Here is a 20,126-nt window from a genome sequence, read left to right as displayed (position 1 = left end):
TCTATTCTTTTAGTATCTACTTTACTTTACTCAGACTACCAATTTACTAACATATACATGCACCAAATCAATCACGTTTGTACAATCGCCATCAGATATACCGGAGCGACCAAGGCGCTCACAAATATCTGAAAACGCCTTTATTGTCAAGGCTTTAAAGTACTTGTGCATATATTTTTGAGCACCTTGGCCGCTCCAATATATCTGACGGCAACTGTACAACCAAAAAAGATATATATTTTCAGTTTCAATTCCAATACACCGCAGCACTAGCACATCTTTTCCATTTATATGCCCTTCTCTATAGTTACTCTTTGGTTTATAGCATTCTAGACCTAAAACTTTATGGAATTTATTTTCTTACCTCTGATTTTGAAAGATCATCGTGGTCTCCTTCAAATCTTACTTTCTAAAATTATTTAACTTACTTCTATGAAATCTATCCTTAAAACAAAAGGTAATCTATTATATTTATAAACTCAAATGGCAGGTAACAAAAACAATTACTAATCTTCTAAGGTCGGCCTTAAAATAATTTTCCTTAAACTATACTAAAGCCACTTCACACTTGAGATTGCTTCTATTTTTAAACACCTACTACAAAGCCAATCAGCAGTTTTACTGTCCATACAATTCATGTTCAAAAGTTATTTTGCGGTCATCGTAGTAAGGCCATCAGAGCCGCTGCCAAAAAAGCGGCATTAAAACCTGTGAGCAATTAAAAATAATAAGGTTAGATGGGGCAAGCGAACTACTGGGACAAGAACACACACAGGATAAACTTAAAACTTTGAACTTGGATCTTACCCATAACACTGTCAGCAGAATTAACAGTAGCTTCAACGCTCTGACCCATGATGAGTTTGCCAGCTCTCGCAAAATGAACATCGCATGCCAACACCAGAGATTCCCCCTGGGACATGGTGACCACCGACCACGAGTGCCAGAGCTTGCTGGTGGGGTCCCAACGACGACTTGAGAAGTTCTCTGGAATCTGAAAAGGTTTGAAAATACAGTTTTCCATAATGATGTAATAACATGTAATGTTCTGTATTTACCTCAGTAAATGAAATTCATGTAATGTATTTCCAACGGCTCGCCAACCCAAACGTCACGCTCTGTTCACGGTATGTCATCGACTCTTTAGACTCTTTACTGTTTAGACGCTAGACTCTTTACTCTTTAGACTATTTACTCTTTGGACTCTTTACTCATTAGACTCATTAGACTCTTTATAATCTTTAGAATGAGAAACTCGCAAGCATTTGGGAAATTAAATAGGCTTAGGAAGTCCCAGCCCCACAACACATGAACCGTATGTTATATCTGAAATTGATTCAATTGTCTACCGTATTCTCGGGCAGTAAAGTACAAGTTCAAACTTACTCTCTGCTCTCCGATGCGCCACACCAGTCTCGGAGCAGGGATGGCTGCCGATGTGCAGTTTACGTTAACAAGACTGTCTTGTGATGATATCTCCAATTGTGGATATAATGGTGGCACTATTAAACAAAAGAAATTAAAGAAAGTAAAAAGTACGTCGAAGAACAATGACAGTCGACAAAAATAAACAACATAAATATTTATCTAGTTACTAACGGACATTAAAGTACCTTAACTTTAAAGTACCTTAGGAGCAATAAGAGGTACCGGATGTAGTATTTTCAATCGTTCAGTGAAAAATTTATGGTTTCGGAGAAATATTCTATTTTGTGAACTTGCAGAACTGTGCCAACGTACCTTTTGTAACCGGATTGTTTTCAAAAAGAATTAATGGAAAGAAAAAGAATTAGTAGATTCACGTTAACCAGATATATGAATTAATACTAACCTGGTGCTTATCATTGTAATATGAAGCCAAATAATTATATGTAATATCTATGGACCCGTTATTTTTAGCTGAACTTAACTACATAGGAGTCAAATCGGTAGCTCGCAAGGTAATTTACTCGTTGATCTGAACTGAACACTACACTATGTAGTCTCTTAAGTTAGCGCCCAAAATTAGTTATTTTTACTGTCTGATTGTCAGGTCAACACTGCTCTGCTGCATTTTGCGCTAAGGCCGATATGGAAACAGAAAACGACGATAAATATTTACCAAACACTTCGATGGTATACTCTGCAACCTTCATCTCGAATCTCGGCGCCTCCTCCGACACCTCACATTTGTACGTCGTGTTGAACATGGGAGGAGTTAACAGCTCGTGTACCAGCTCACACTTCCCCGTGCTCCCGGTGTCGTGGCAGTCGACCGTCAGTCGCGAGTCGTCAGCTGAAGACCCGAAGTTAAAGTTTACTCCTTGTTTCTGAAGCAGTGTTACACATAATTACACCTCTAATACCAAAATCTAATAGAACTGGTATTTTTGAAGTGCTGAAGATGATTAATTTCCAGTGCAGCATATTTATTATATTTCAAAACATAGAGAAGATGTTCAATGACTATCAACTACCATCCAGGCAGTCTATCGGTTCATAAATTGCACAAACTAACAGGCCAATTCGAACAATGAGATACGTCATTTACTAGTTCTAGAAACGATATGGATTAGATATTTATGTCAGTGTCAAATAAGAACATCAAACAAAAATGTCATTTGTGACACTGACATATCTAATCCATATCGTTTCTAGAACTAGTAAAACGTATCTCATTGTTCGAATTGGCCTGATTGTTGACGATTCTTGGCAATGCTGCCAAAAGCTGGGACGTTTGGTTTACCACAAAATCAGGAAAAACATCCACTAAAATATATTAAAAGGACCACCCAAAGGCCGTATCGTATAACGAACTAACCGTTTTAACAAGGCTTAAGTTGGTGTTCAAGATTGTTTAGGTATTCAAATTTAAAAATTAAATTTGATTTGATATCACCCCCGGAGTAACTCACTTGCACTGTTATATAATTACTCACTTGCGTTGGAAACTGTGCTTACCACTGGCATAAATGGGGCTGGTGTGACTCCCCTCAGTGCATGTGTGGTTACCGTCGCAGACGGTCGAACACATTGTTCTGGAATGCCCTCTCACCAAATTCAAGGGACGGATTGAAGACCTCGCGAACCTCAGTGAAAGGGCCATCGAGTATTTGAAGAGTGCAAACCTCAATCTTTAGATTAGTATTTAATTTAAATCCAGTAACTGTAACGCCATACGATAAATAATAACTGTTATATAAGTATGTTATACAAGCAACATATACTCCAAGTAGTGTTAAATCAATGTCCAGTTAGGATAATATTAAATTTGTGAAGATCGAACGCCGCACCTTGTTGACAATTTCGTGATTGTTACGATATTCTTGCCCTTAACTAGTTAGACCTGATTAATATAGTGGCGTGGTGGGCGTCTATTTGTAGTATGAGTAAAATTAGGAGTATGAAATGATTTGCCCTTTCGATCTTTTAATGTAATAAATTTATAAGTCATATTACCTCTGGCCTGTATATCAGGAACTGCGTATCGTCTTTGTACAGCCGTACGGACTGTAGAGGTCTGCTGTCCAAGGTCCAGGTGCACGTCAGCTGCCAGCCAACGTTCTCCTTCCAATGTCCAGTCATTCTCACGTCCACTTTTCCGTACGTTGCAGCTATAAAACAAATTATAAATATTGGTCTTGTAAGATTGCATTGAACGGCGGAAACGACCTCATGTGGCCGCGACCCTCAGCCATGAGGAAGAAGAAGAAGATTGGATTACACAATTTAAAAGTGCTTGTAGCCTATTTGAATTAAGAATATATTGACTTTGACTGACTTTGGAGACCGAAAACGTAACGATTGGATCCGAAGCAAGACCAAATTTAGAGACATCATGATCGTCATCATATCGCAGTAAAAAAGGACATGGGCGGGGCACATTGCGAGAATGGATAAGTCGCTAGACAAGACGAGTCCTTGAATGGAGGCCCAGAGCGGACACCCGCCGAGGGTGCGGGTAGACCACCACAGCGCTGAGTGGACGACATCCGACGACACGGACATCTAGATGAGTCGGGCACAGTCATTGATCGACAGGAGTGGAAGAACCACCAAAAGGAAGGATCACCAAAAGGCGCCCATGATAATGATGATGGACTGCGGGATTAAATATTCAGGATACCAAATCTTATATTTCTCGTATCTTTGGGACCCTTACACTTCGTCCCATTGCAAAATTTTGTGCAGTTAATCACTCACTGCACCCACTCAAAAATTTTACCCAACATTTCCATGAACGTACGATCGAGCTCATGCTTTAAATTCCTTAGGCCCCAGGTAGTTGTGGCCAAAGTAATTCTCTATATATCGAGAGCATGTCATTTACACCATATGTGTGTGTGTGTGTGTGTGTGTGTGTGTGTGTGTGTGTGTGTGTGTGTGTGTGTGTGTGTGTGTGTGTGTGTGTGTGTGTGTGTGTGTGTGTGTGTGTGTGTGTGTGTGTGTGTGTGTGTGTGTGTGTGTGTGTGTGTGTGTGTGTAATGTATCTCCTCTGTTTCGCCACATATTCTACAATCTGAAAATATGTCCGATATCCTAATAGCTTGGCTACAATACCTCTAAATCCGAAGTGACCTGTTAATGGTATTAGTAATATTTTTGAGGTATCTCCTGCTGAATTTTTACATTAGTTTCACCCCTTGCATGTATTAGCTTTGGGTACCTCTGATCAGAAATAATACTCCACTATTGCTAAACTTCCATAAAAAGAAATTAATAAGCCAAAAATTAATGAATTAATAAATTTAATGTGTTCGCTACCTACTTAAAAGAATTCTATTAACAACCCAACTGGGACAAGCAAATAAACTACGTAGTTAAGATATGAAACCTTTGTTTGCCTCTGTAATAGTCCCATATTAGTCGACCAATGGGCCCTGGGTGGATTGAACAAATTAATTATGTAAATACCCTGTCTAGATAGCGCTCAATCCAAAAGGACTTGTGTACATCTTAATTCCATACTTCTGTACGTCCTTTCCCTTACAAATAATAACAGTCCGGTGCACATACAAAGTTATTAGCAAGAGGATTTAAAGCAGAATAGCATCTATTGCTACGTAGTAAGAGTCGTAGCGAAAGTTATACAAAGTGGTTTAGTATAACGGAGAGGCATCACGCACAATATGTACTTCAATTTCAATCTAATAATGTATCTGCAATTAATAATCGTAAAACCTGGGTTTTATGAGGATCATTTCGCTAGAAGGTAACGTTGAAGGTTGAAGTTACTCGTGTAATAGAAATTAGGTTGATATTAGGTATGGCGAGAATATGTATCAAGGTCTACTCTGTTCGTTTTTACGTATGTACTTAATTCATGTTTATAAAATAAATGCACGTATACATTTTTTTACTACAATAGTAGCAAATATGTAATAGACACGCCGATATGTATTAGACCGGTTTATAACTTTATTTGCTTTTGCATCTTCTTTGATCTTGACCAATATACATTTTTCGTACATCGTACTTATTAGTTGTTGTTATTTTTAAATTTTTCATATCTTAAATTTAGTTTAAGTAAAAAAAAACTAGCACGAATCCTGCGCTGTGGACTGTTATTATATTTCATTTGGATTATTTGTATTATCAATAAAGTAAAAGAAAAATGAAAATTTTATGTACCTAACGTAAATTTTACTTACATACATAAACGTACTGGATGCTGGCACTGCAATTTTCAAAAACTAAGCACCACGAATGTTTGTCACAGCTAAGTGACAAGCTTGAGTAAACAGCGCATCTATTCAGCGACAACAATTTATAATCAAATTCAAATCAAACTCAATTTGAATACATACCTATTAGTGCATTGCGCCACCGTCACGTATGCCACAAATTAAAAACTAAGTAGGATAGTAACATCGATCGCACCAGGAATAGCAGGTGCAATAGCACTAGCTAAGTGCAAGAACGGGATATAGGGTTGCCCGATGGTCGGGATTTGGCCGGGATTCTCCCGAATGTTTGCATGTCCTCCCGCCTCCCGAAAAAGTGAAAAATGTCCCGAAAAACAACTTCGTTTTATAAAACGATAATTTTGCAAGTAATACCGTCTTATGCTACAAGTATAAGGAAAAATCTGAAAACTATACATTTGTTTAGTTTTCAGTTAGTTTTCTTTATTTAAAGTGCGTAATCAATCATCGAGGTTAAGCAACGGTACGCGGCGCGGTCCTAATTGTATGGGTGTGTACCATTTTGTTGATATTTTTGAACATTAATTAATTTGTACAGAAGAGAAAAATCTGAAAGCCGTATATTTTTATATACTGAACCTTGGGTGGGCTAGTCCGAATCTTACCTGTCCGGTTTTTCATAATATTTATTTAGACACGACGACGACGGCAGCGGACGATGTGACAATAATGTTGAATGTTGTTGTTTTTAGCATATTTCTTTAAATTTGTTTTTTTTTTGTTTCTCCCGACCTAAATCCCAAAATCCCGAAAAATTTACTTTTTCTCCCGATATTGGGGTAATTCGATCTGGCAACCCTAACGGGATAGCGCCGCGTTATCTATCTCACTCGTGCAGTAACCGTTTATTAATATTATGCAAGGGCATAAATTTTTAAGTGTTACCTTACACGATTTACTTAGTACCTACTGTCACCAGTGAACTTACGATTTTGCATGTCCCCTAGCCCGTAGCTTAAGTGCAGAAAGTCTGGCTTCGCATACTTCTTCTTTATGTGAATTATATTTATTATGCCGTCTCTATGTCGTAGGTGGCCAAGCTTACGTATGTCAATCTTTCTGTTGTAACTCAAATTCGTTTTTCCATTCTGTCAGCCAGTCTTTCTTCCACCATATACGATATACCATATTAACCATAACATTCTATTATTAAATGCCCAATAATGCTGCTTTTCTTTTTTTAACAAACTTGATTATATTATTTTTGGCTATTACTGAACCGGTGAGATCCATCTTAGGCCCTATCTTCACTTTCCATCAGGTGTAGCTAGGGCCAATCGCCGATCAGTTAATAATAATAAAAAAGTTATCCAAAAAAATTCGATCCAATCTCAATGCGTCCAAAGCAGTCGAGAAAGGACCCACAGCCAATATCACTTAACTTTAACTTCAAGCATTATAAAGTAGGTACACCGCAACACAAGGCATAATATTCCAACCGCTTGACTATCACGACAAACCAGTATAAGGAGCTCTGCGATTATGCATAGTTCTTACGGATTATGAGGTCTTAATACGCTGGTAGCTTGAAAACACGACTGGAATGCTCGGCAAGCATCGTGGGCTACGCAAAACGGCGGGCGACACAAAATGGCAGACGACATGCCGGTAATGGCCGCGGAAGTGGAAGTACCGAAATTATATCACAACGGGCCTTAAACTGAGATAAGTAATTGATAAATTAGCCCGTATTACTGCCGGTTTACATAACAATTCGCTTTTAATTTTTGAAATTAGATGAATTACGGAGGGAACGAGCCGTCATATCTCATTAAATTGGACTATTTGTTGACTAGTTGATGGTGAGCGCTCGGGGTCCGCCCTTCGTTTATTTAGATTTTTACTGGAGCGCTGATCAATAACATAATTTGTTTGTTTTTGATGTGGTCGTCAATTTATTACCTACTACATATATTTAAATATTATTATAATAGTGTTTTCGGTGTAATTTTATACAGGGTGATTCAGAAGATGTGAGCAGGATCAACACTGCGCATTTCGTAAATTACAAGCAACTGTTTCGTATCAGTATTAGTGAGATTAACGTTAATTGTTTAGTTGCGTTGAAAAAAAAAGTTATTCATTTCTTTACGATGCATGGTCTAAAGTACTAAACTACCGATATTCTGTGCCAAATTGAGTGTCATCACTTCATCATGTCATCAGAGTCTGGTTAGTTTTGAAAACTCGTATCTCACTCAGTTTGCCAGGTTTATTTTCTTTATAATCAAAATGCTGTCATTACGGTTAAAGAGGTATTATGTTTATTAATTAGGTGTTGTAGGGTGACCATGATTGTAGATAATTAAATTTGTCCTCACCAAAAAGTAAAAAATAGGAAAACCGGCCAAGTGCGAGTCGGACTCGCGCACGAAGGGGTTCCGTACCATTACGGAAAAAAAATCAAAAAAAAAAACACGTTTGTTGTATGGGAGCCCCATTTAAATATTTATATTATTCTGTTTTTAGTATTTGTTGTTATAGCGGCAACAGAAATACATCATCTGTGAAAATTTCAAGTGTCTAGCTATCACGGTTCATGAGATACAGCCTGGTGACAGACAGACGGACAGACGGACGGACAGACGGACAGCGGAGTCTTAGTAATAGGGTCCCGTTTTTACCCTTTGGGTACGGAACCCTAAAAAGTGTGGTTGTTTCCCCTAAATACACGGTGATCGATCAATTAACACATCTCATGAATCACCTTGTATAAATTTGTATTTAAAAAAAGGACAACACTCCCATTTCCCCTTTGCAAAAGGAAGTGAATGATTTCCTTTACAAAATAATAAATCACTATAGATATCTGTAAAAATTTAGGAGTTGCTTTGATTTGTCCAGGATCTCATGATCAGATTATTGGAACCAACCGGTGAAACGATCTATCTTCTCCTTCCAAATTGGACTTCAATAAAACGAAGAATACTCACATAATAAAGGTCCCGATTATTTGAAAAACACCTTCGAAATTTTGAAGTTGGTATAAAAAAGTATATGTTTATACAAGTATATACCTATATATAAGTATATATATATATATATATATATATATACCTCGGTCTCTTTAAAACAAGAGTGAATAGGCTGTTACTGAACCGGTGAGCTCCATCTTAGGCCCTGTCTTCACTTTCCATCAGGTGTGACTAGGGCCAATCGCCGATCAGTTTATAATAATAAAAATAAAAAACTGTATGAGGCAGCAAAATAAGTGATACAATTATTACTTAACCACATACAAATTAGCTATAAACGAGCAGTATAGTTTTAACGACGCACTTCATAAAGGTTTACTGCTTACATAAATAATCTATCCTACAACCTACTTGTGTATAAGTACAACTGTATTATACAGGTTGGCTAAAAAATAAGTGCATTCCCGTTGCCAGGGAGGTTTTGGGATTATACTGAGCAACTTTTACTACGGAACCAACCACGAAATCGCGGATAATTTTTTTACCCTCCCATATAAAATGGACCAGTCAAAATGTATGAAACAGCCAAATTTTTTATCGCGATTTCGGGGTTGATACCAAACTAAAAGTTGCTCAGTATAATCCCAAAACCTCCCTGGCAACGGGAATGCACTTATTTTTTGCCACCGTGTATAAGTAGACAGAAATCAGAATGTACCTATGCTTTTATTTGGTTGGACGTAGATACATAAGTAAGCTTAATAAATAATAAATAAATAAATATTATAAGGACATTCTTACACAAATTGACTAAGTCCCACGGTAAGCTCAAGAAGGCTTGTGTTGTGGGTACTCAGACAACGATATATATATAATACTTATACAAATACTTAAATACATAGAAAACATCCATGACTCAGGAACAAATATCTGTGCTTATCACACAAATAAATGCCCTTACCGGGATTCGAACCTAGGACCATCGGCTTCACAGGCAGGGTCACTACCCACTAGGCCAGACCGGTCGTCAAACTCAAGCTAAACTCCATTATTATTATTATTACGAGCCTATTGTGTCCCACTGCTGGGCAAAGGCCTCCCCCCTCTTCTTCCACTCCTCCCGGTTGTACTAACTCATTTTAGTTGTAGTATCTTAGTTTTTTAGTATTTAGTATTAATAATTTTAGTTTTAGTTTTAATTTTTAGTTAAGAACTTACTAACAATGCTATGGACCTATGAGTTGTCTGAAAATAAACGCATTTTTTTTTTTTTTTTTTTTTTTTTTATTTGAGCTACATCTGGCCAGTCGCTCAAAAAGGAGCGACTCCAGAGTAGGAAGGAAGGGAGGAGGAGTAGGAACTCCATACATAGATAATTTTTTTAACTAAATATAAGTGAGCATCTTCCTAAATGTTAATGCAGGCTATGAAGGCATAAAAGGAGCAAAGCTTTGATTTTAATAATCTCTTCCGTCCGTTGAACCCAAGGCAATCAACCCTCGTTTAATCAAACAACGCAATTCCCATTACTTATTCTTACAGGCAAATTCGAACATACACTGATATCAGAATGACATCTAACTGATGTCATTCATTTATCGTGCATTTCACTCGTAATGCCTGTATTGGTGCGGCCGAGACGCATGATGACTAAATAACATGATTCAAATATCATTCCAATATCAGTGTACGTGCCAATTGGCCTGTTAGTCTCTAATATGTGAACCAGTACATGTGACCCCAAGTTCCATAATATCAAATAGTATTCGGGGATCAATCTCTAACTACTAGGTAGGTTAAAAACGTTCTTGTCAAAGATAAACTGCTATAGACTAAGCGCAACAAGTGCTTTATTCTCAGGAAGAATAGAAATAATTGCCTGATATTTTATATTGCTGTAAATTTAGACCAAAAAATCGATACTTTAGTATTTTTCATAATGTTTGTAGCCAGTATGTTGTTCAAACACTTTAGACGACAGATGATAAAAACCGGCCAAGTGCGAGTCGGACTCGCGCACGAAGGGTTCCGTGCCATTACGCAAAAAACTCACATTTGTTGTATGGGAGCCCCACTTAAATATTTATTTTATTTTGTTATTAGTATTTGTTCGTATAGTAGCAACAGAAATACATCATCTGTGAAAATTAATTTTTAACAAGCAGAAACGTCTGCGATCGATGCTATTAAGCTTAGAATAAATTTAAAAGTGGAAAAAATTACTGCCTTGGGTGAGACTTGAACTCACGGCCTCTGGAATAGAATCCTCTCGAATAAAAACACTCACTCACTCATAACCTCTGGTTTAGAATGGGTAGCACATCGTAACTGGTGAATTTCCAATATGACTTGGAACTCCGGTGGCCGTTTAAGACGTGTAACACTCTTACGGTAGATGTCGCTAGGGTCCCCTAGACCCATATAGTGGGAAGATTTGCTGACTATGGATGAGGTCTTGGTGGCTCAGTTGGCAGAGCGCTGGAGTATCGATCCAGAGGCCTTGAGTAGTTTTTCCACTTTTAAATTGAAATCTGTGAAAATTTCAACTGTCTAGCTATTACGGTTCATGAGATACAGCCTGGTGACAGACGGACAGACAGACGGACGGACGGACAGCGGAGTCTTAGTAATAGGGTCTCGTTTTTACCCTTTGGGTACGGAACCCTAATAAAAACTAAGGTGATCAATGTTTTATGGGTAAATTAAAAAAATCTTCTTAAAAACACAAAATTCACTAACTTTACTCTCAAGGTAAATAATAGTTTTTTATCATTATCAACGCAAAAATGATAATAAAGTTTATATTAATCAATTTAATCAGACATAATATTAACAAACATTTTAGTTTTCACTAAATAAGGTAAATTGTCGCCCAACCACGAGCGCTCAAAGTGTAGTCCCTACTTTATACGCGCCGCCCTTAAGAAGACGCTTTAATATGCTCAATTGGGCGGTCGTGTGCCCCTTAATACTTTAATGTACCGTATTTAGGACATCACTTCCAATGCTCGAGTTTATGAGAACGCGGATACACGATTAGTTAAATTAGAATGTACATGTTGTCGCCGCTGGATAAATAAGAAAGTGAAGACATTTTTGTAGACAATTAGCTCCATGCATGAATTTATTTTTATTTTTGGATTCATAATTTATATCGTTGGAACACCGGAAATGATAAAAATACTTTTGTAAGCCTTAACATTATTTTATTTAAAAATATTAAAAATGTTGAAAATTTTTGAGCGGTTGAAACGCTCATAATTTTTGGCGCGAATTCGACAGAGCGTAATGACGTCACACGTTGGGCGGCCCAACTGACGTTTGCTACTAATGACACTAATCTGTCGAACGCGTGACGTCACGTGGCGTTTCGAGCGTTTCGCTCACTAGCTTTTCGCGGGCAAATTGTTGTACTTTTTATTTATAATTTTAAGTAATTAAATGGTAATTTAAAAACGGAAATGCATTTGTAACATGATATAACGGTAACAAACATCCGAATAAAACATATTTCGTTCAAATATAAACTTCATGCATGAGGCTAGTTTTCAGATATAGACCTCTTTCAAGCTATACGAGTACCTGTGTAGGGTATGAGTAGGTTCCACACCTACCTGGAATAAAATGTAATACTTATATTTAAATTTTGAGCGGTTGAAACGCTCATAGAGCTAGAGCGTGATGACGTCACACGTTGGTCGGTCCAACTGACGTTTGCTACTAATGACACTTATGTGAAATAATCTGTCGAACGCGTGACGTTTCGCGCGTTTCGCTCAGTAGCTTTTCGCGGGCAAATTTTTGTACTTTTTATTTATTATTTTTAGCAATTAAATATTACTTTAATGATAATGATGGGAGTTGCAAGGGGCAGACCTCGGCGGACTTTCTCTGATCAGATCGGGGAAATCCTAAAGAAGGGCCAGGTCAAGAGCACCCTAAACCGGCGAGCGTGTATGAGGAATGTTATGAAAGTGAAGGAAGCGAAAGAGGTATGCCAGGATCGTAGCAAGTGGAAATCCGTGATCTCTGCCTACCCCTCCGGGAAATAGGCGTGATTATATGTATGTATGTATGTATGTATGCATGTAAATGATAATTTCATAACGGAAATGCATTTGTAACAAACAACCGAATAACAAATATTTCGTTCAAACATAAACTTTATGCTGCATGAGGCTAATTATAAAGCATTTATACAGTATATCGGGATCACCTTTTTTACACTTATGTCTACACTTGTTACTCAATTATTCTTGATACCTATTTTAAATGTATAGGAATAATAATACCTATGTGTATAGGAATTAGTACGAGTTACGACTATATCCATCTATTAAATTATCTATGTTGAAACCTACACGAGTACCTACCAATTTTCAAGTCAATTGGTTATTTAGATAGGGACTCACAGCTTATGCCAAGACATCGTATGAATTTAAGTCAATCATATTTACACTATGACTTATTCTGAGTATTCTGACATGTGAAACAGTAGATAATAGTGTTTTGTCAGCTTTTAGCTAAAGGGGCCCACTGACTATCAGTCCGCTGGCCCACTGACTCGCGCACGAAGGGTTCCGTACCATTACGCAAAAAAGGCAAAAAAATCACGTTTGTTGTATGGGAGCCCCACTTATATATATATATATATACACACACAAACACACACACATACACACACAGCTATAAGCAGCCGCGCCGATCGCATATATACCTATATAATATGACCAGTATAGGTACATACTGGTTTGAGCAATGGTGTGTAACGACCGACCTAAAGGGGCCCGTCTGAAAATCAGCGCTGGGTATATAGACATCAACATATATCTAGCAAAAGCTGAGACTGGTACCCATTGCCTATACCACAAACAGACCTAGATGTAGTTTACTGTTTCAATTTTCTTTTTTTTTCTTTCTTTTTGTGCATGTTTTCTATAATGTTTTTTTGTGAAATTTAAGTGTATTGTTTTTTTTTGGTTTTGTCTCTTGTGCAATGTTTTTTTTATATTTTTTTTCTTTCTGGTATAAGCAATAAAACATATTTTATTTTATTTTTTATTTTTAAATCTGTGAAAATTTCAACTGTCTAGCTATCACGGTTCATGAGATACAGCCTGGTGACAGACGGACAGACAGACAGGCAAACAGACAGACAGACAGCGGTGTCTTAGTAATAGGGTCCCGTTTTTACCCTTTGGGTACGGAACCCTAAAAAAACAACCCGTTATATGAACGTTTTGTAACCGACCTCAGGGATGGTCATTCTTAACTTAGCATTTGACTTCAATTGAGCTTAATTAAAATCGCATCTGTCCTCTCATTAAAGAAAGTTTAAACAATCATTGGTGATTTCCATGTGTCTTTCATTTTAAAAGAGATCTACATAATTAGGTAACAGGCCAATTCGAACAATAATATACGTTCAAGTTTGGGAACAAATTAAATTATTTTATTAAATATTTTGATTTGTGTTTTTTAAGTAGTCACACTACTATAGGTATATAAATTAAAAACTGTAATAGATGTCACTTCGTCACTTTTTCTTTAATATATGACATCTATTACAGTTTTTAATAATATACGTTATTTACTACATTTTTAAACGTCATTTTTGACACTGACATCTAATCCATATATTATCGTTTCTAGAACTAGTAAATGACGTATCTAATACTAAATATTTTAATATTTTCATTTTTTAATTATTTTTTTTATTTTATTTCGTTGACGTATCTTATTGTTCGAATTGGCCTGTTACCTAGTTATGATTAATTGTTAACTAGTGATCGTATCGTGTTAATGTCAAAACTGTTACGATTTAAAATTTGAATACTGCTGATAAAGATAAATATTTGTGGAAAAAAGGAGAATTGGCTTGGATTAGCAGTCGAAAATTTGAAAGTTTTGAAAATAGGTACATAACTGCATTAAACTTTTGTATATATATTTATATTGTTTATTTATGTAGTTTATAAAGGTATTATAGTATATAAATATTACTAGTTTGTATATTGGCGTTAGTATTAGAATTTATATTTAGAAATTTTTTTTTTCGCATCGCACTGCACCCACCTTAACAATTTCTGTTTGGCCCAGTGGTTGACTGGTAGAGAATGCCTCAAGGCAGTAAGTCCGCCTTTTGTACTTGTTCTTGTGCAATAAAGTTTAAAATAAATAAATAATAAACTTGCAGTCTGGCAAAGTAAGTAAAAAAAAGTAGGAGCACTTAAAATAAGTGTTAGTTGATTTGTCTTTGAATTATAAATTTTACTTCAATGACTGTAAATGAAATAAAACTATGAAAACGGATTATATCGCGTATATTGAATTTATAATACATCCCGACGTTTCGAATCCTTTACAGCGTTCGTGGTCAACGGGTGACTGAGGAAAAATTACAAAGTGCAAAAATACCCACATACTAAAATAATGAACAATCATAGACTATAAAGTTTAAGGCTGGTTGTACATGCAAAATCGGTTCATAAGGCTAGTTATACACTACAATTATTTTCAAGTAAAGATATATATACGCGATAAAAACTATCGCTATTTTTTTTATGACTGTTAATGTTCAGTTGTTCGGAGCTGTCAATTTTTTGTTCTAACTGACAGGCCGATATCGTCCGGGCGGACTGATAGTCAGTGGGCCCCTTAAACCACGTCTGTACCTCCGATTGAAATAAAAAAAATGCTGACAAAACATATTTTAACGTGTTTTATAAAGACCTAGACTGAAAATCTGGTAACTTAAATTCTAGTATGAATATCACACATATTTAAGTCGGTATACGGAACCCTAGAAGGGTCCTACTTAAGCCGGGGTCAATTAAACTGTTGACCGTTATTACGTTCATTAAGACTCTAATTGGAATGCATGTTGGGCATCTTCTGGAGGCAGTTGGAATATAAAAATGTTCAGGGTATTTTAAATTCAGGTTTTGTTTGGTTTAACAATTTTTTTTGACTTCAACAACAACATTCAACATTCAATTGTCTAAAATTCTGTATAATTCATTGTGTATTTTACGTATTTGTACTTAACATGGACGTAAATGGACGTAAGCGCTGGTGGCCTAGCAGTATAAGAGCGTGCGTCTTTCGATCCGGAGGTCGCGGGTTCAAACCCCGGCTCGTACCAATGAGTTTATCGGATCTTATGTACGAAATATCATTTGATATTTACCAGTCGCTTTTCGGTGAAGGAAAACATCGTGAGAAAACCGGACTAATCCTAACAGGGCCTAGTTTCCCCTCTGGGTTGGAAGGTCAGATGGCAGTCGCTTTCGTAAAAACTAGTACCTACGTCAATTCTTAGAATTAGTTGTCAAGCGGACCCCAGGCTCCCATGAGCCGTGGCAAAATGCCGGGACAACGCGAGGAAAATGATGAACATGGACGTATGCTCAATGAAATGATAGACGAAATAGAAACCCAAACTTTTTTTACAAATATATAATATTTATTGTAATACGGTACAAACACATATGTAGGTACAAGGAGGGAAGATAAGTAAAACTTGGCAAAAAAAGTATTAAATGGTTGCTTATCAACCCCTAAATATTAAAAGAAAACGTTTAAAAAAAATAAACGCTAATCATTGGTTGATAAACGATGTGGGACACCACCAGAAAATAACGAAAATTTTGAAAATGAAGTTCAACTAATATACTAAATACCTAGGTAAATAATATACCTACCTACGAAAACACTACTTACTTATATACAATTCACCTATGTAACATTTCGCCAAAACTTGCAAAATCCATGTCATTTGCGCACGCGCCGCGGTCATGCGTTAATTAAAACAATACACCCAAAAACAAATGAACATCAAACAAAAGCAAATCACCTAATAATAATAAAAAGAGCACAATACAATTTACATGACTACAAACTAAACTGTAATTATAGTTGATATTTATTTACGGCCTGATTCGAACTTTAAGATGCATCAAAATTTGCTAAAGATACGACATGGATCGGATATGTCAGTGTCAAAAGTGACGTTATTGTCTGAATAATCTTAAAGTTTGAATCAGGCCAATAGTTACTCACTCATTACCTGCTGCGGTGTGTCGCAAAAACACGTTTACAAAGTTTTTTTACGTATTTTTTTCTTACTAAAACATGTTTTACAAAATGACATTAAAAATTAAAACTGTGTACATTACACAAAAAAAATCTTCAAAATATCACAAACATACGTTCGTGAAAATTATCAGCAATAATATGCAGTCGTAAAAATTCTTTATCAACGTATTTTTTGGCCACTGTAAAAACTATTACTAATTACCTATTAAAAATAAAAGCGCGGTGGCCTTTTGAAATCCCATTTCTCTCACAAGAGTCAAGTGCGCACTAATAACACTGGCAGGTCCGTTTGACACTGCTCGCGATGACACACTAGCGCTGACTGCGCGGGCGACGATTTTGATTAGTTAATCGTACGACTGATGAATGAGAGTGTCCAGTGATGTAGTTCGAAAACTTAAAGACTAACGTGGTTTTTAAAGTAAAACTTCTTTAGGCGCGACTAGAGGGTAACTCAGTTTTTTCTGACGGAAGTAACGCTCAGTAGTGACACACACACAGTAGGACATACGTCAAAGTGCCAACATAGCGATAAACGTCATCGTCAAAGAAGTTTTACTTTACGTTTACGTTACGTTTTAGTTTTAAGTTTTACTTTACAATCGAATGTAAAGACTACACGCACACACTTTGTTTTTGCATACTGATATATAGGTACATTAGTTTTGTACTATCTACATAAACGCAGAGCATTTATTCGCATGATAACATTTCAGAACGAGTTATCGTGATAATCGTGAGATTCAAAATCAAAGTATAAATATACTTTAGAGAACACTCAGTAGTATTAGTAGGTAACTAATGTCAGGCCAAGCTAACTCTGCAGCGATTTTGATTTCACAGACTGTGCAACAATTTTAAACGTCAAACTTCTATGAAATGATGACGATTTTGATAGCACGGACTGTGCAAGTGTTATTTCTAAACCTCAAACTTCTATTACATTATGACGTATAAAATAACACTTGCGCAGTATGTTCTATCGAAGTCGCTGCTGAGTTAGCTTGGCCTGATAGATATAATGATTGGATGCAAATGTTCATTATAAATGCAAAGCGAGATCAGGGACCGGACAACCCTTTCCGCGATAAAACCCTTTCAATGGGCGACACTTAAACACGGCTAACACATTGAAAGACTTTCCTTTTTGAACTGCAAGCCCATTCATACCTTTACCTTTAACTAAACCTTACCGAAAAGCTAACCAAAAATAAGGCTAGCCCTTAATAAGGGTTACCCTTATCTTTAAGCGCTTTTTATAAAGGTTTCCCTTTGCGTGAAAGAGACAGGATTAGTATATATCTACGGTAGTGTATGAAAAGGAAAGAAAATACGTGCCTAGTCAAAGAACGCCGTAATGTGTGCTATATGAACAAGGTAGACGACTTAAATTAGCACGCTTATATACTAAAAGGGAAGCCCTTTATAAGGCTAACCCTTATAAGCAATATGCAAGGTGTTGGTGAGCGGATGATAAGGGTTTTGTAAGGGTATTGGGCTACCGATTACTCAAATGTGGTAGTTTTATATAAGGGTTTTTAAAAGCAAAACAAAGGGTTTCGTCTGGCAAAGGGTATGGTGAGTTAAGCCTTATGCAATACCCTTATAAAACCCCGATAAGGGATAGCGGGCCGGTCCCTGAGTGAGATAAAGAAAAAACTCCGTGTTTATAACAGAACGTTTAGAAGCCCTATAATCTTTTAACAAGCTTGCAATGATAGCACAGGGCGGACAGGCTATACATTTAAAATCACTTGCGTTTCTATGTGTGAACGGCACGTCTGTACACGCAGAATGCGTCATTGTGTGAGTAAGTTGCTTAAAAACAGTACTGATTGGTCGGCAAAAGCTCGTCAATCTGCTGTCGCGGGGCGAGGTAATTCGAATCGGGGCGGGGCGGTGCGTGGCCGTTCTGTATGATTAATAATCTTACTTATTCTGTGACGGTAGTATGCAGAATTGCATATGGCAATAAATGAACAGGCGAGGAAAAATGGACTGAAGATCAAACATCCTAAACCTTGTTATAAAACATTAACCATCGCGCATTTTAATATTTTAACACTTCGAATTATTTGATATTCCATTCCACGCAACATTCATCTCAATGATTGAAATTGAATTATCATAACAGAACCGAATAATTCATATTCAAAGCTATATTCACTTCAAACTCCATATTAATTAATTACGCCAAATTTTAATTATAATAAACTATTTTCAACCTCAAAACGTGTTTGGAATTTTCAGCGGAGTTATAATTTTGGAGCGATGATCAACCTACAGCCATTATTCGGGATATGGAAATAGTAGCCATTTTAATCTGAACCCTTCGCGAAACTGTAAGGGTGAAATTCTTTTGCCGTTTGCATGGGGGTTGAAGCTCTTTTATGATTGGTCGATGGCCTTTTAAAATAATTGCTTTAAATCGATGTTCGGCGCGCTGTAATTGAATGAGCATAGAATAATGAACAGCCCTCGAGTTTTGGTTTAATATGAGACGTCATGCTATATCGGAACGTTTTAAATTATTGATTTTGTTTCGCGCCCTTTGTTTTTTTTTTTTCAATTTACGTTTCTGCCTGTGACCGACGACTGTGACTCCTCTAATGTATGTAGAGTTTGATCAAGCTTTAGTTAACAGCACGGCATAGCGCAAGTTGGGTCTTTTTTTTAAATATTGTAGGCAAAAAGAAATATATAATAATATATATACTTTTACGATGCTTTTTAGAGTTCCGTAACCAAAGGGTAAAAACCGGACCCTATTACTAAGACTCCGGCTGTCTGTCTGTCTGTCTGTCCGTCTGTCTATTTATTTTTATTTAATAATTTTAATCAGGCAACAAGGCCCATATTACGAATCTCTATCTGTCACCAGGCTGTATCTCATGAACCGTGATAGCTAGACAGTTGAAATTTTCACAGATGATGTATTTCTGTTGCCGCTATAACAACAAATACTAAAAAGTACGGAACCCTCGGTGGGCGAGTCCGACTCGCACTTGGCCGGTTTTTTGTATAATGCCTGTAGAACAATTTTACTTAAATCTTGATGTCAAAATTATATCTAAATGTTTTCCTTTTTTTTATAATTTGCTCGTACTTGTTTGTACGTATGTTTTGACGCGTCGTAAGGATGAATGATAACAATATGACATAATTTTGTCATCTAAATTTAAGTTCGAATTGGCTTCCTGGTCTCGATTTCCGGATTTATTTTGTAATAAAAAATGTTACAGAGAAATCCATCACAGTTCTGTTACATAAAAAAAAAAACTTTCGAAATAAAAAAGGCTAGAAAATAGAGAAACATATTTAATTTACCGCAAAGGGGATTGAAAATTTTTACATTTAGGTTCGGTGTTCCGGAAAATTACTAGGTAAAAGTCCGGCTTCGACACGGGTACCCGGAAATGCAATGCCCTTT

At 36.6% G+C, this 20,126-nt stretch overlaps 1 protein-coding gene across 1 annotated transcript; it reads right to left on the bottom strand.

Annotated features, from left to right (window-relative positions):
* Positions 1-452: 452 nt before the first annotated feature.
* LOC134747779 (uncharacterized) lies at positions 453-17,011 on the bottom strand. Its single transcript, XM_063682421.1, has 6 exons — positions 16,899-17,011; positions 3,439-3,593; positions 2,102-2,309; positions 1,387-1,502; positions 808-994; positions 453-708 (listed from the first exon to the last, which is right to left on the bottom strand). The coding sequence occupies exons 1-6, from the start codon at positions 16,936-16,938 to the stop codon at positions 659-661; spliced, it is 756 nt and encodes a 251-aa protein (XP_063538491.1). The 5' UTR covers positions 16,939-17,011; the 3' UTR covers positions 453-658.
* Positions 17,012-20,126: the final 3,115 nt, after the last annotated feature.

The sequence above is a fragment of the Cydia strobilella genome, chromosome 15, assembly GCF_947568885.1.
Source record: "Cydia strobilella chromosome 15, ilCydStro3.1, whole genome shotgun sequence".
Classification (NCBI taxonomy): domain Eukaryota; kingdom Metazoa; phylum Arthropoda; class Insecta; order Lepidoptera; family Tortricidae; genus Cydia; species Cydia strobilella.
Note: the sequence above shows the minus strand (reverse complement) of the source record. Positions and strands in the feature narration are given on the sequence as shown.

Excerpts from the sequence above, each read along its gene's own strand:
- LOC134747779 (XM_063682421.1), bottom strand. The coding sequence starts at position 16,938 with ATGGGATTTCAAAAGGCCACCGCGCTTTTATTTTTAATAG. Across the intron at positions 995-1,386 it reads GGCGCATCGGAGAGCAGAGA|ATTCCAGAGAACTTCTCAAG; the intron begins GTAAGTTTGAAC and ends AAACCTTTTCAG. Across the intron at positions 709-807 it reads TTCTGCTGACAGTGTTATGG|GTTTTAATGCCGCTTTTTTG; the intron begins GTAAGATCCAAG and ends AATTGCTCACAG.